The sequence below is a fragment of the Sceloporus undulatus genome, chromosome 3 (genome assembly GCF_019175285.1).
Source record: "Sceloporus undulatus isolate JIND9_A2432 ecotype Alabama chromosome 3, SceUnd_v1.1, whole genome shotgun sequence".
Taxonomy (NCBI): Eukaryota; Metazoa; Chordata; class Lepidosauria; order Squamata; family Phrynosomatidae; genus Sceloporus; species Sceloporus undulatus.
The window spans coordinates 34457052-34470427 of NC_056524.1; the positions used below are offsets into that span (position 1 = coordinate 34457052).

Genomic DNA, 13376 nt, shown 5'->3' on the forward strand with positions numbered 1-13376 from the left:
GACAGTGGATGGTATGGGTTACTTTGGCATAACAAGTGCACCCACTTGTGGAATGATATTCACATCAACATAAAGCCACAACAGATTCCAGCTTAAGCCACACCGCTGAACGATATGATCATGGTGAACTGGTGAAATGTCCAATTAATTTAGAGTAAGTGTGATTGAGACAGGTGAAAAGAACAGACTAAAATTACAGCAGATCAAATGTAGGTCTTTGTTTGTGCCAGGATCTTTCAGACAGTGGGCATCTATTGTTGAAAGCACAGCTTCAGAATATAAAAACTAAGACCAGATGAAAGTGACCATGAACAGGCCAAAGTGCATTTCCTTCCCCACTAAATAGTAAGAGTTTCTAGTTCTTTGGCAAAAGCAACCAGCAAATGATATTTTGAATTAGATTTGACCACCTGAATCTCCCCCTAAAAATTAAGTACTGGAGATGAATGGCAAGTTGCACAGACCAGAGGTCAGGGCACCAGAGCTTTCCCAATACAGAGGTACCCCGGGTTACGAAATTAATTCGTTCCGCCGCCGCTTTCGTAACCCGAAAAGCTTTCGCAAGCCGAAAACCCATAGGCGCTAATAGCGAAAGCCGCGATTTGGTGCGAAAAAGCGCCGAAAAGCACCAAAAATTTCTTTCGTAACCCGAAATAACCTTCGTAACCCGGAACAGTTTTTTTAATTGATTTTTTTTTCGTAACCCGGAAATTTCGTAAGGCGGCGCATTCGTATCCCGGGGTACCACTGTAATACTGCCTAAAGTTTGGGCAAGTATAGAGATTGTCCAGAAATGGCAAAGATAACATATAACCAAATGGGCCATGGCAACCACAAGCCAGGATCCTGTTGGTAACATATGCTAACATAACCTCCTGTTACAGCAGCACACAACATTTATGAGTTGTTCCAGAAAGAGGTATCCAGTACTTTCAGAGAGAATCACTTGCTGAAAGGTGAGACAGCAATAGCTTATCTCTTTTCAAGCTGTGTGGCTGCTTCCAGATAGTACCTGGGATTCCCTGCCCCTAGGCCACGGACTGGCCCCCAAAGCCTTCAAACTGGAGTCGCACAACTGGTGGCAGAAAAAAAAACTAATGGAGGTAACCTGGTATATATTTCCACCTCAGTACTTAAACAGGGTCTTGCCAATAGACTCCCATGAAGCTGATGAAGCTCCCATGAAGCTTTTCTACAGAGCGACCTGAAATGTAATAATGCCAGAAGAGCACACATAATTTCTATAAGTGCAGCTCTTCCTATTACTGCATCTCCATGCTGGTAAAGCTCCATCTGCTGAATCCCTGCTTGAAACCCTGCTGTTAAGAGACCTGCAGAAAAGGAGGGGGAAAGTCTGTTGCATGTGCTGAAGTCTTTTGCATAACAGTGGATCCTATCTAATGAACCAAAGCCTAATCCAGGGGTGGCCTACTGTGGAAGCCAGATGAGCCACATTAACCTCCCAGGAGACCTTGGACAGCTATACCACCACCTCACCCATTTGCAAAAAAAACCAATAGTTTCACTTACAAAGGCCTATAAGAAGTGTATTTTTTTTTTGCCAAATCTTTGGGCTCCCTGGACCATTTTAGGCCTAAGCAAGGCCTTTTTTCACAGCAGTAAATGACCAGAAATCACTTTCTGTTTTAGAAAAAAACTCAACTGGGCTTAAAATGGCCGAGGGTGCCAAAAAGAATAAAAATCTCCCCCATACGCCCTAGAGGGCATTTTGGGGCAAAAACATTGCTTTTTTTCATAGGATGTGGTGGGGTGTGTGGCTCAGTTTCAAAGCATATGTACTCTCTCTCTCTCTCTCTCTCTGTGTGTGTGTGTGTGTATTTCCCTCCTAAATGTTTTGACCCCTAGTGGGACTTAGGGGGTAATATGTATCCCATGGGCCATACTTTGCTTGCTTCAGTCTAATGCCCTACAAGTCCTACAAAGTTCACCATGGCATCCCCAGTTATGTCTATACAGGATTACAGCCTGAACAAACTAAGAATACAACAAAACACAGAAACCTAGCTTGCAACTGTAAGGGAGTGACAGTATACTTTAAACTAAGAAATAATAACAGTGCACTTCTGTTCTAAGCTAATTATATGCACACATGCAAGTCACACTCTCTCAGCCTCATGGGAAGGCAATGGCAAACCTCCTCTGAACAAATCTTGCAAAAAACAAACATGATAGGTTCACCTTAGGGTTACCATAAGTCAGAAGGCACACAACAACAACAACATATATATGTATAATTAAAAACCCTGTTTTCCATAAATTACTTCAAAATGCATGATTGATTTTACAGTATATTCCTCAATATGAAAATAGATGTTATCTGAATATGTTCTTGAGACTACTGCTCCAAGGTAACTAGGAGCCTATCTCATTCTTATTCAAGAGAAACAAAATAACAAGCTGAAAAGAGAATTTTCTCTCTCTCCCCCCCCAAAAAAAATACTGTTATTGAAAAGTTCAATATCACTGAAATGAGGAAGAATTGTCCAAGTCAAATATTCAGAATCAGGGGATAGGGCCATGATAGAACAGGTTACAGAAACCTACAACATGGCTACCAGTACATCTTTGTAGGATTTTCTCCTTCCTATTGGATTTTTTTCAGCTTATGACAACATTATAAAAATCTTATTCTATATAAAAATAGTGTTTACAACCTTATTAAAGTGGCAAGCCTATACATGTGTTGATGGTAGCAGGAGCCACTGAATTTGAAGGGTTTTATTGCTCTGTAAACATGGATTGGATTGTGCTGTAAGAGATTGTCTCTGTTTTGTGGCTATCCTGTGGGTCACAGTCACACAGCAACATATACTATATAGATTGTGTGCATATAGGCAGCATTTCTAAGTGAAATGCTTCTGGACTGTGAACCTCAGGACTATGATTAACAATAGTGAAGATAACTAAAGTGACTCATTGTTGGGAGCAATGTTTTATTAGCAATTGTTAAGCAAAGTTTTCTGTAGACTTTTAATTAATAATGTTTATTATAATGCTGGCACTACTATTGAAATAAGGTGGATGTGAGCAACTTCAGCAGTGCACTAGGGACATTCATTTTTGCCACACATCAGGGGCCATGCTCACTGCAAGTTTGTGGCAGTCAATGAGGTTCTTGCCACTGGCACAATTCTTACTGAAATCTAATAACAGAATCATAGAGTTGGAAAAGACCACAGGGGCCACCCAGTCCAATCCCTGCCATGCAGCTATCTGGTGTCAATTGTAGTGGTTCTCCATGGTGCAGGAGGGTGCCTGGGCTCTTTACTGTACCATTGAGCCCTGTGGAGTGGCAGGGCAGTATGTCTTTCCCTTCTGGAAAGGAAGATTGAAATGACCTTTGGTGTGTGTGGTTCTGTCAAATTTCACCAGGGTGGTTCTCCCAACTGTAGCAGGGAATGGGAATGACATGAGACACAGATATGGTCATATGGAGTATGAACCATGTTTGTCCACCTCCAGTATATTATAAACTAAAGCTTGATCTCTGAAAAAGTGAATAATGATTGAATCTTATTAAAATCAACCTAGACATGTCAAATGATGGACATTGTCCTAAATTTGCATGGGCTTGCCCTAAAAAGCTTAGTTACCTCTATGTGCATTTGGTGCCCCATCTCATTCTACATAATGGGGAGCATGATGGAATCCTCCTCCCCTAAACATAGGCTGACAGCCTACATTAAGTGGGCATAAAACGCCACTGATGCAGTTCTACCCTACTCTGATAGTTGTCAAGCTCCAGGAGGGTGGCTGCTGTCACTCCCCACTGGTAGGAAGAGGAAATACAACTTAGATAATGGAGCAGCTAGTAGCACCTGGGGGGGAGGGGATGAACATGTGCTCATATATGGAGTACACCCATTTTCCTTTCCTTCAAAGACCAGATCAGCTGCATCTTCAACATCTGAATGATCACTGCTGGGGCTTGACAGATCCAGGAGAGGGGTTTTGGATGAAATGTCCCACCAAAAAAGAGGCATATGCATGGCTAAGCCACACTTTGGCATGTGTATGCGGCTGACAGGATGCCACCCATACTGTACCAAACCTCCTTATTCAGTTCATAATGCAGTGGAAAATCTATTTCCCTTACATGTCTGTGGTGATGGTGCAGCAGAGAGGGCAGTAGTTCCCTCTTTCATGAAGTACTACTACAGTATCAGCTCAGGTGCCATGTCTTCCAAAACTCCATTCCCTGAAGTCTCTAGCACATAAAGAGGCTACTTAACAGATTCAGCTATGGGTGATTTCCTCTAACTCAGAATCTAAGGACTGTATAGGATTTCAGCTGTCAACCTCACAGTGTTTGGCTTAGAATAAGCCTATGGATAATATGGGGACTATTTTGGAGTGAATGGTTTGCATATTCATCTTAACATTCCAAACATAAGCAATGCTTACCAGGCATGGTAAACAACATCTGTGTAAAATCTCATTTTGTGTTGGTGCAGACATTCCACAGTTGGTTCATCAGTTTCTAAGTAGAACTTGTAAAAACTACTTGTTGGAACCTCACTTCCCAAAACCTTTCAGGCAGCATGGGAAACTGGGAGCTGTACTTCAATAATGTAACCGTTTCAAGCTCTGATTGTAAGCACTTGTTAGCTTGGCAGGTTCTAGTATTAGTCTAAGAAATACTCTGAATGTCGCAAACAGAAAGCCATTTCTTGATCACAATTTGGCGAAAGATATATTTTTTACAGTGCTTTAGACTTACTACAGGCCAAAGCAAAGAATTATGTACCAGATTTGAATGCCTCAGGATAACGTGTTTTTGGCCTAACTAATATTCTGTTGTTAATTACTTTTGACCATACAGTACTCCCTCGTCTTAACAAACCCTCCTTATTTCGCTATGCCCATCTCTATGCCTCTCCTTAAAAATTGGGCTAACATAGGAACAGCTTAAGTATTCCACTTGTTGCTAGTTATCACACAGATGATGTCATAGTTCTTGCAATAACAGCAAATGTTCTAACAAAATCTGAGAGAGACTCAGACCTAACAGTGTGAAAATAAATTCCAAACAGATGTAGATAATTTCTTTTAGAAAGCACCAGCGTATATATAAAACTTAATGATAATAATAATAATAATAATAATATACATATCTATAATTAGATATTATACATAGCAGAGTATATACAATATTTACATTTCTACATTTCATATGTACAGTTTAAAATAAGCTTCCCAGAAGCCTTTAAATATTAGAATTAGGCAATACCAATAATGGCAGTAGTCTATTTTTAGAGCCTAAAGAAACTGCTCTCCAGTAAAGGAAATCAACATGGAGATAAGTGACATTTCCAGGAAATGGCAGAGCCTTTCAAATATGCCATGTTAGCTATTGCACAAATGGAGGTTAAAAATCCAGTGGCTCCAGTGCATGCATAGAACTCCACACATGAAGGGTCTTCATCACTCAGATTTTTGTTTCTGGTCCCTCAGCAATCAGGGGTTGAAATGAATTTCTGATATTGGTAACTTCAGCTGCACACAGATGTCCAAAGCCTTTATTGTACCATTCCAATGAATGACCTCTGAAGGGAAAACAAAGAGGAAAAGTTATTGTAAAACAACAACAACAAAACAACCTTCACCTACCAAACGTCATCCCAATGGGAAGTTAAAAATGCTACAAAACAGAAAGTTATGCATGCCATTGGGCTGGTAGAAGCAGATTTTCACATCCCATTTTCTCTTCATAGAATCATAATAATAATAATAATAATAAAATTTTATTTATACCCCGCCCTTCCAAATAGATCAGGGCGGCTTACAAAAGCACCTTAGTGCAGCACATACAATAAAAACAGATTAAAAACAACATCATTACATAAAAACAATAAAAACCCCTGAGCCCAACCACACGGCCACGAGTGAGGAGGGAGGCCCATAGGATGTTTAGTCGGGGAATGCCTGGTTAAATAGAGTTGGAAGAGACCGCAAGGGCCATTCAGTCCAACCCCCTGCCATGCAGGAACTCTCAATCAAAGCATACCCGACAGATGGTCATCCGGGCTCTGTTTAAAGACCTCCAAGGAAGGAGACTCTACTACACTGCAAGGAAGTGTGGAAGTGTGGCAGCCTCTTTCCCTATTCTACACAAAGAGTTAAGGAGCCCTCATGAACAACGTAGTCTATGGAGTAGGGAGACAGCATTATTGTTTACTAACCATGAAATAAATGAGACCAAATACAATATTTGGATTAAATAAGGACCATTTTATTGACCTAGAACTTAGTCAAATGTTTGAGGCCTGGGGCTGAGCAAATGAAGGGAGGAGCAATCTGGTGCTGGTTTAACTGAGGCCTAAATGTCAGCATATGACACATACCTAGATGCCCTTGGGCAAAACACCAGGCCCCAAGAGCAATCCAAACAGCTTGGTTGCCATCTCAGATGTAATTTGCATGATTCCCTCCTAAGCCCTGCAACTTTATAAGAGAAAGACCCCACAAGGGCAGACTCTTTCACAAGCTTCCTGGTTCTGTGGAAATAGTTCTGGAACCCAACCCTCCACCACAATGGAGTGTCATCTTGGAACGCCCTCCCTGAAGAGCTCCGCTCAGCGCCCTCCCTGGAGTCGTTCAAGAAGAACCTGAAGACTCGTTTATTCCGTCAAGCTTTCTCCCACATGTCCTGACTGTTTCCCCCATGTACTGTGTGTAGTATTGTTGTTCTGTATCGCATTGGATTTTTAACTCTTTAGTAATTCTGATTGATTCTATATGGTGGTTTTAATCGGGGTGTTTTATTGGGATGTTTGTTTCTTTTAATCTGTATTGTATTATATTTGTACTGTTTGTAAACCACCGTGATCGTAGGAACGGCGGTATAGAAATAAACTTTCAATCAATCTTCTCCCCCCACTATCTGCCACAGACAAGGGGTAAGCATCTGCTTAATCCCGTTACTCCACTAGACTAACCAAAATGGTGCTCACCCCCTTTTGCAAATCCCCGAGGAAGACTGAATTAACTTTATTGCTAATTCTGACAAATGAATACTGTCTGCTATGTAGAACTTGGGTCCTTCGAAAAAGTATGTCATGATGCAGGAGAAAGTGACCTAGCTCCCTACACAAAATATTCTGGATTTCCCCATTCACCCATCTGTGGGTAAAATCCAGCTGTCTAGGATCCACCTTACCCTGCCAAACCTGGTGGGGCAGAATTGTTGATCAGTTCTGTTGATCAAATATTGGACACCCCTATTATGACCTGGAAATTATGCAATGCTTGGCAAATGAGTGCCTTGCCTTTAAGCAGATCCAAGTCATTTCCACCAAGGTGGACTACTAGCACATCAGGTCATGTATGCTCCCCAATCAACAAGGGTATCAAATCACCCCATCTCAGCACTGCCCAGACTGAGCTACTCCCTGAAATGACTACTATGGGCCTTGAAGAGCCTTCTCCCTTTCCCTGTATTTGTGACTGCACTAGGTCCCATGGGCCAAGTGCAAGGTTCCCTGGCCTCCTATTTTAGGAGCCAATAATAAGCTCCTTCTCATGCAACAGTGGTCACTGCATGCCTTGGGGACCAAAACAGCTGAAAACAGAAAACCTGAATGAAAAACTTTCCATGAGCAGACAGCTGTTGCATCAATAAAAACCAGATTCTGACCAAAATAAAGCAGTTCTGTATCCTTCTTCCTGCTCCAGCAGCTGTTATGCACTGGCAAGGATGGCTGATGCAATTGATAGGGAGGGGAAGGAGTTAATTCTGATGTAGAAGCAGTTGGTCTCAGCTCAATGGGGGAAGAGATGAAGGTGCACTCCATATGTGAATGTACCTTCATTTCTTCCCTCACTGAACTGTGAGTGTACCATTCTTTTCCTTTTCCTTGGAGCCCAGATCAGTCACCTCTTCATTTCCTCACCATCTGAATTGCCTCCTTCTCCTCTCCAGTGTCCACAACCAGCTGCTCCCAGCTTGACAGTTGCTGCTGGGGAGATTTTGGACTGGGTTACAAAGGAACAGAGAATAACTTCTGGCACCCCATCCTAAAAGAGACATACATCTGTGTAAGCTGCACTTAAGTGTGGGTCTTCTTGGTTCAATCCAGAATGCAAATCTTATGGACTACAATGTGCATATTCCGCCAGCATTCTTGAGTGCATTGACAGGGGAATTCTGGGAGTTTTAGACAGAAAAGTAATTTTTCAGACTCTACAGAAACACATCTTTTGTAACATGTAAGTTTTTCTTTCACACTTTGGAAGGTTACCTCTCTCATTAATTTTCTCATCTCTAAAATGGCAACAATAACAGAATTTCCAAGACGGTGAACTAAACCAACAAATCTACAGCACTCAAGCAGTTTCTAGCTTATGCCTAGTTACAAATGCATACAGGAAATCTTAGTTCAGTTGAATTTCATATGCGCAGCTGGGTGCTGGACTGAAGCTCCAAGCAGCCATATGAAAAGGCTATATATAAGAATAATAATACTTGTCAGCTTTACTACACTGAAGGGAAAGATCAGCTCAATGGGCAAGTGATACATTATTTACCTTACTTTAAAAATATAAATTATATTGAATAATGCAGAATGGTGGAGATTTATCAGACTTTGCCTGTATGCAAAAACATAGTTCTTTTCAGAAACATGTAATCATATATTCACCTCTACTGGCTAAGGGATTCTGGGAGTTTTATCAGAAAGCTTAGCTCTTCAGCCTTTGATGGTAAACCCATAATAGAAACACATTTTTTGTAACATGTCAATTTTACACACACACACACACACACACACACACAGTACTTAAATCACAGAGGAGGTATCTGTTCCCTAAAGTGGTATTCTTTTGCTAATCCTCCTGGGAGACAAAAATAAAATTAGGTAATTAAAGTGCTGAATGATTTTTTTAAAGTTATAAAACATTTATCCATATTACTTATTGGAATTAGATGCAGGTGGTTTGTAAGGTTTTTTTTTGATTATGCAATTGATCATAGGGAAATAATATGTGGCCACTGACAATCTACACATGGCAGTATTTCACAGGGTGCTAGAAAACTTATATAACTATGCAACATGGGTTCACTTGCACAACTATTTAGAACAGTGCTGCTTCTCAGGCAATCTGATGTATGTGACCACCAATTATTTTTTCCCACTGTATCAGGGACTGGTAAGTTATTTCTGTCCATATACTGCAAACATTTCTTTCTTCCCTGGATAATCACAAGGCACTTGTAGCGAATGGCTTGGAGATCGGCACAGGTCCTGGAACTATCACTTTAAGTAGCACTGATTGAGAAGACTAAGCTGCAATTGACAATGATTTGTGAGGAATAATTTGAGAGCTATGAAAAACTGCAGAGCTTGGCTACAACTCTCATTGCCAAGTTGGCTAGGTGGATTCTGGAAGCTGTAAACAAAACAAACAAAACAAACAAAACACAAACAAAAAACTTTTCCTGGCTCTGAAAAATTATATTGAGCCAAGTACCAGATGCTACTTCTTTTTACAGAAGTAGCTGCACTCTTTTAACTAAACTTGCCATAGTGTTGACTAGAGTAAACCTATTGGATCAATAGGATTTACCTACAGGTTGACTCACCATTCAACAATTGATTGAATGGGACTACTCTAGCTGAGATTAACCAATAGGATGCCAACCAATGGGTTGGATCCAGAATCTGCCCTCCTTGGACAAAAAGGCTGCATACACAAGAAAATGCCTCTGCCTCATTTTTTAGGACCCTTCCCCTTGTCCTGTATTTTATTTACTTAATTATCCCATCTTTCAACTGACATGGGACCCAAGGCAGCTCAAAATTTAATAAAATAGGTTAAATAAGATTAAACAAGATAAAACTAAAAATTTAATGATAAAAAATTGTGACACAAGTCAAGGGCTTCGCAGTGGCAGTCCCTAAAACTCTGCAACTCTCTTCCTAGGGAGACTAGAATGGTCCTCTCCTTGCTCTCCTTCCACTGGCAAGCAAAGACTTTTTAAAATACTCCAACAGGCTTTTAGAATGGAAAATTTTCAAGGGAGGGTTTTTAAGAGGGGGCTGTATTGTTTTAAAATATAGTATTTTAAAACTGTTTTTCATCATTGTAAATGCATGTTTTGCATTTAATACTGTTTATAGTTTAGCTTTATTTTAATGTTGCCCTTTTGTACGTTTTAACTATATTGTAATCATTTTAATTTGTAATCTGCTCTGGGTCCCAATTTTGGGAACTAAGTATGGTATACATAAAGTTAATAGTAATAACAATAAGGGCAAAACACAATTAAACAAGCTGTTATGAAAAAAAATCCACACTATTTTAAAAAGTGTGAAATCATTTTTAAAAACCATAACAATTAAGATAAAAATATACCAACCCTCTTTAAAAAACTCTTCTAAATAACTAATCAATCAACAAATGCCTGTTTAATTTTTGTTTTAAAAGGTCTTTCCCTACCAGTGAAAGGTGAGACGAGAAAGCATCAGACTAACCTCCTGTGGAAAAGAATCCCATGGCTTTGGAGCAGCCACCACCAAGGTCTTCTCCTCTGTCCTCTCCTGACAGATATCCAGTGATGGTGGTGGGACCAAGACATTACAACTCACTCCACATGCCCCAGTCCTTTGTTTAGCAGCTAAAGAGAACCAGAGAAGCTGCCATAGGGAGGAGAGAGCTGGGAAATCTGTTACCACCAGCCCAGTTGCACATATACCTGGATCCAGCCCATTGCTCAGAACATTTGATTCTGTGATTTTTATCCGATTAGTATTTTGGCACCAATGGTACTTACTTGAGATCAGTCCTGCAGATATGTGTCAGACGAGATTTTCCAGAGCCACAAGGCTCTATTAGGTACTGGGAATCCATAACAACTGCTCGGACACCTCCCATCAGAGGGCATTCTTCATGTTCTATGGAGATGGCCACTAATATACACATCCCCTTTGGCAGGTCTGTTCTCCAGGTCCTAATAAAATGTATGTTTTAAAAAGAAAGTGTTACATGTAGGGATGAATTATGATTAAACAAGATACCCAAGCCTGTATTTAATTTTTTTAAAGTCCTTGTTTCTAATCAGGGTAGGACTTTTTCTTCAAGTCCTTTCCACCTTATGGGGACCCTAAAGTTTTTTTTAGCAAGATTTGTTCAGAGGAGGTTTGCTATTGTCTTCCTTTCTTAGGCTGAGACAAGTGGGTTTCCGTGGTTGAGTGAAGATTCGAACCCTGCTCTTCTGGAGTCCAGCACTCAAGCCTCTAAACCACACTGGTTCTCAGGCCCCCAAGACCTCTAGCTAGCAAAGTCACTGTAGTCCAAAACTGAGAGCATTTCTAATTTTTCTCTCTAATGCAGGATTCATCCTCTGGGGAGGATAAAAAATGGGGAAATCTGGAAATGTATAGGAAGTGGTGCTTTTCTTTCAAAAATAAAAATCTGATTGATAATTAAAAAAAAAATCAGTGATGCTAATGACAAACCTGACTGGGAAAAAAAATAAAGGCAAATAATATTATTTTTGTACTTATGTCACACCTTTCTTTCAAAATGAGACCCAAGGCTGCTTACAATAATTTAAAAAATTCAGCTAAAACATTGATTTTCTAAAATTAAAAAGGAATTAAACATCAACATTATTAAAAACATGATTAAAACAGCTTAAGCACTTGATGCCGGCCACAGCTGCTGGCAAAACGTCAGGAACAAACTCTTCTAGCCCTCATAGCCTGAAAAACCCATAAAAACTATTGTGTACATGGTTTGGGAGAATTAGGCAGGTATAAGTGTCAAATAATAAAGAGGTTTACTGAAAGCCCAAAAAGAGAAACACAATATGAAAAATTATCCTGTAAATGTGAAATAAATTTCAGAATAAGTACAATGTATTGATTTCCAAGTCTAATCATTCAGGCATTTACTAAAAGGATATGAATTTTTTAAGGTTGTATTTTTTTAAAAAAGATCTCAAATAAGCAGGATCTAAGTCTGTCCTTTGTCTTCATGACAACTATTGCTACTTTGTACTACCTACTGCTACAGCCACCTGGATAATGGTGTTATGAAAAAGCACATCAAACAACTTCCTCACAACAGACGATACAGTGGGCTCTTGGTATTCACTGGAGTTTGGTTCCAGGACCCCCCATGGATAACAAAAACAGTGGATGTTCAAATCCCTCTAAATACAATGGCATAGGTATGGCGCCCCTTATATAAAATGATAAAATCAAGGTTTGCTTTTTGTAATTTACATACATACATACATAATCAAATTGTGGATGATTGAGTCAGTGCATAAGAAATCAATGGATACAGGGGGTTGATCGTATTTTATATTTATTATCAAAGGAAACATGGGCGGGATACAAACCGCCATATAGTACGTATAGGATACGTACTAGGGTTAGGAAGGGGCGGTGCTTCCGCACCCCCCTAACCCTAGTACGTATCTTATACGTACAAGATAGCGGCACCCCTTCTACATGGGCGCCGCCATCTTTACGTACTGGACGCATAGCGTCCAGACGTGTCGCAGCGCCTATGACGTCGCGAGTCCGCGCCAGGCGCCTCGCGACGTCATAGAGGTGCCGCAAGAAGAAGCTCCGAAATGGAGCTTCTTTTTTGCTCCGCGCGGGAGCCGCGCGGTTTGGCTGCTGCGGCTCCCGCACGAAGCAAATGGCGGCGGCGGGGGAGCGCCGCAAAGCGGCGGTTTGTACCCCGCCATGGAAAGTTATACTGAGTCACTGTAAAAGAGCAACTACTATAGTTCATCTAGCTCTTCTGCAATCTGATGCCCTCTAGATCTATTAGATTTTAACTTCTAGAAGGCTCCAATGCTGAGAACCATAAGTCAAAAATTCTTAAGGTTTCCAGGTTGGAGAAGGCTGATCTTCATTGACTAGCAGTGAATCTCCAAGATTTCAAAAATTTTCAGTGATTTCTACAACTGTACCCGAGCCCTTTCCCATAAAGTTTAGTACTCAAATTTCAATTAGGCTGTAGAGCAATGGTTCCCAACCTGTGGGTCGGGACCCCTTTGGGGTCGCCTAAGACCATTGGAAAACACCTATTTAATTACAGTTATGAAGTAGCAATGAAAATAATTTCATGGGTTTGGGTCACCACAACATGAGGAACTGTATTAAAGGGTCACGGCATTAGGAAGGTTGGGAACCACTGCTGTAGAGACTAAATTTTAAACATATCTACAGTTATCGTTTTTCATATTTATTTTTTATCTGTTATTTTCTGAATTTCTATATCATCCACAATTTCACAATACTCTAGGTAGCTTGGGTACATGGAAAGATGGGTGCACACCTAAACAGAGTTCAGAAAGTACAAAAGTTTGTCTTAGGTATGAATTGCTTAGGCTAGAA

The 13376-nt window shown here is 40.4% G+C and overlaps 1 protein-coding gene across 3 annotated transcripts in view; it reads right to left on the reverse strand.

The window, feature by feature from the left end:
- Positions 1-681: 681 nt before the first annotated feature.
- Positions 682-13376, reverse strand: part of LOC121925367 (stAR-related lipid transfer protein 13-like) — a 1219986-nt gene continuing 1207291 nt past the window's right edge. For 2 of the 3 annotated variants that reach the window (XM_042457432.1, XM_042457431.1), the window contains 2 exons: positions 10793-10969; positions 682-5567 (listed from right to left, as the gene is read on the reverse strand). In XM_042457432.1, the coding sequence (XP_042313366.1) occupies positions 5450-5567; positions 10793-10969 (295 nt within the window). In that variant the 3' untranslated portion in view covers positions 682-5449. Of the gene's footprint in view, positions 5568-7913; positions 8038-10792; positions 10970-13376 lie in introns of all 3 variants that reach the window. The other variant, XR_006102863.1, reaches the window with a different exon arrangement.